This window comes from Mustela nigripes, chromosome 11 (assembly GCF_022355385.1).
Source record: "Mustela nigripes isolate SB6536 chromosome 11, MUSNIG.SB6536, whole genome shotgun sequence".
NCBI lineage: Eukaryota > Metazoa > Chordata > Mammalia > Carnivora > Mustelidae > Mustela > Mustela nigripes.
Genome location: NC_081567.1, coordinates 4,450,440 through 4,450,717, shown reverse-complemented (window position 1 = coordinate 4,450,717; position 278 = coordinate 4,450,440). Strand labels below are relative to the sequence as shown.

The following is a 278-nucleotide window of genomic DNA, read 5'->3' as shown; positions in this document are numbered from 1 at the left end:
AGCAGCACCTGCAGCAGGAACAATTACAGCAGCAGCAGCAGGAACAGCTACAGCAGCAGCAGCACCCACAGCAGGAACAATTACAGCAGCAGCAGCAGCAGCACCTGCAGCAGGAACAGTTACAGCAGCAGCAGCACCCACAGCAGGAACAATTACAGCAGCAGCAGCAGCAGCACCTGCAGCAGGAACAGTTACAGCAGCAGCAGCAGCACCTGCAGCAGGAACAGTTACAGCAGCAGCAACCCCAGCACCTGCAGCAGGAACAATTACAGCCTCAG

At 56.8% G+C, this 278-nt stretch overlaps 1 protein-coding gene across 1 annotated transcript in view; it reads left to right on the top strand.

The window, feature by feature from the left end:
• Nucleotides 1-278, top strand: part of ZNF853 (zinc finger protein 853) — a 7,347-nt gene that overhangs the window by 4,231 nt on the left and 2,838 nt on the right. The window contains exon 4 of the mRNA XM_059414372.1: nt 36-239. Within this exon, the coding sequence (XP_059270355.1) occupies nt 36-239 (204 nt within the window). The remainder of the gene's footprint in view (nt 1-35; nt 240-278) is intronic.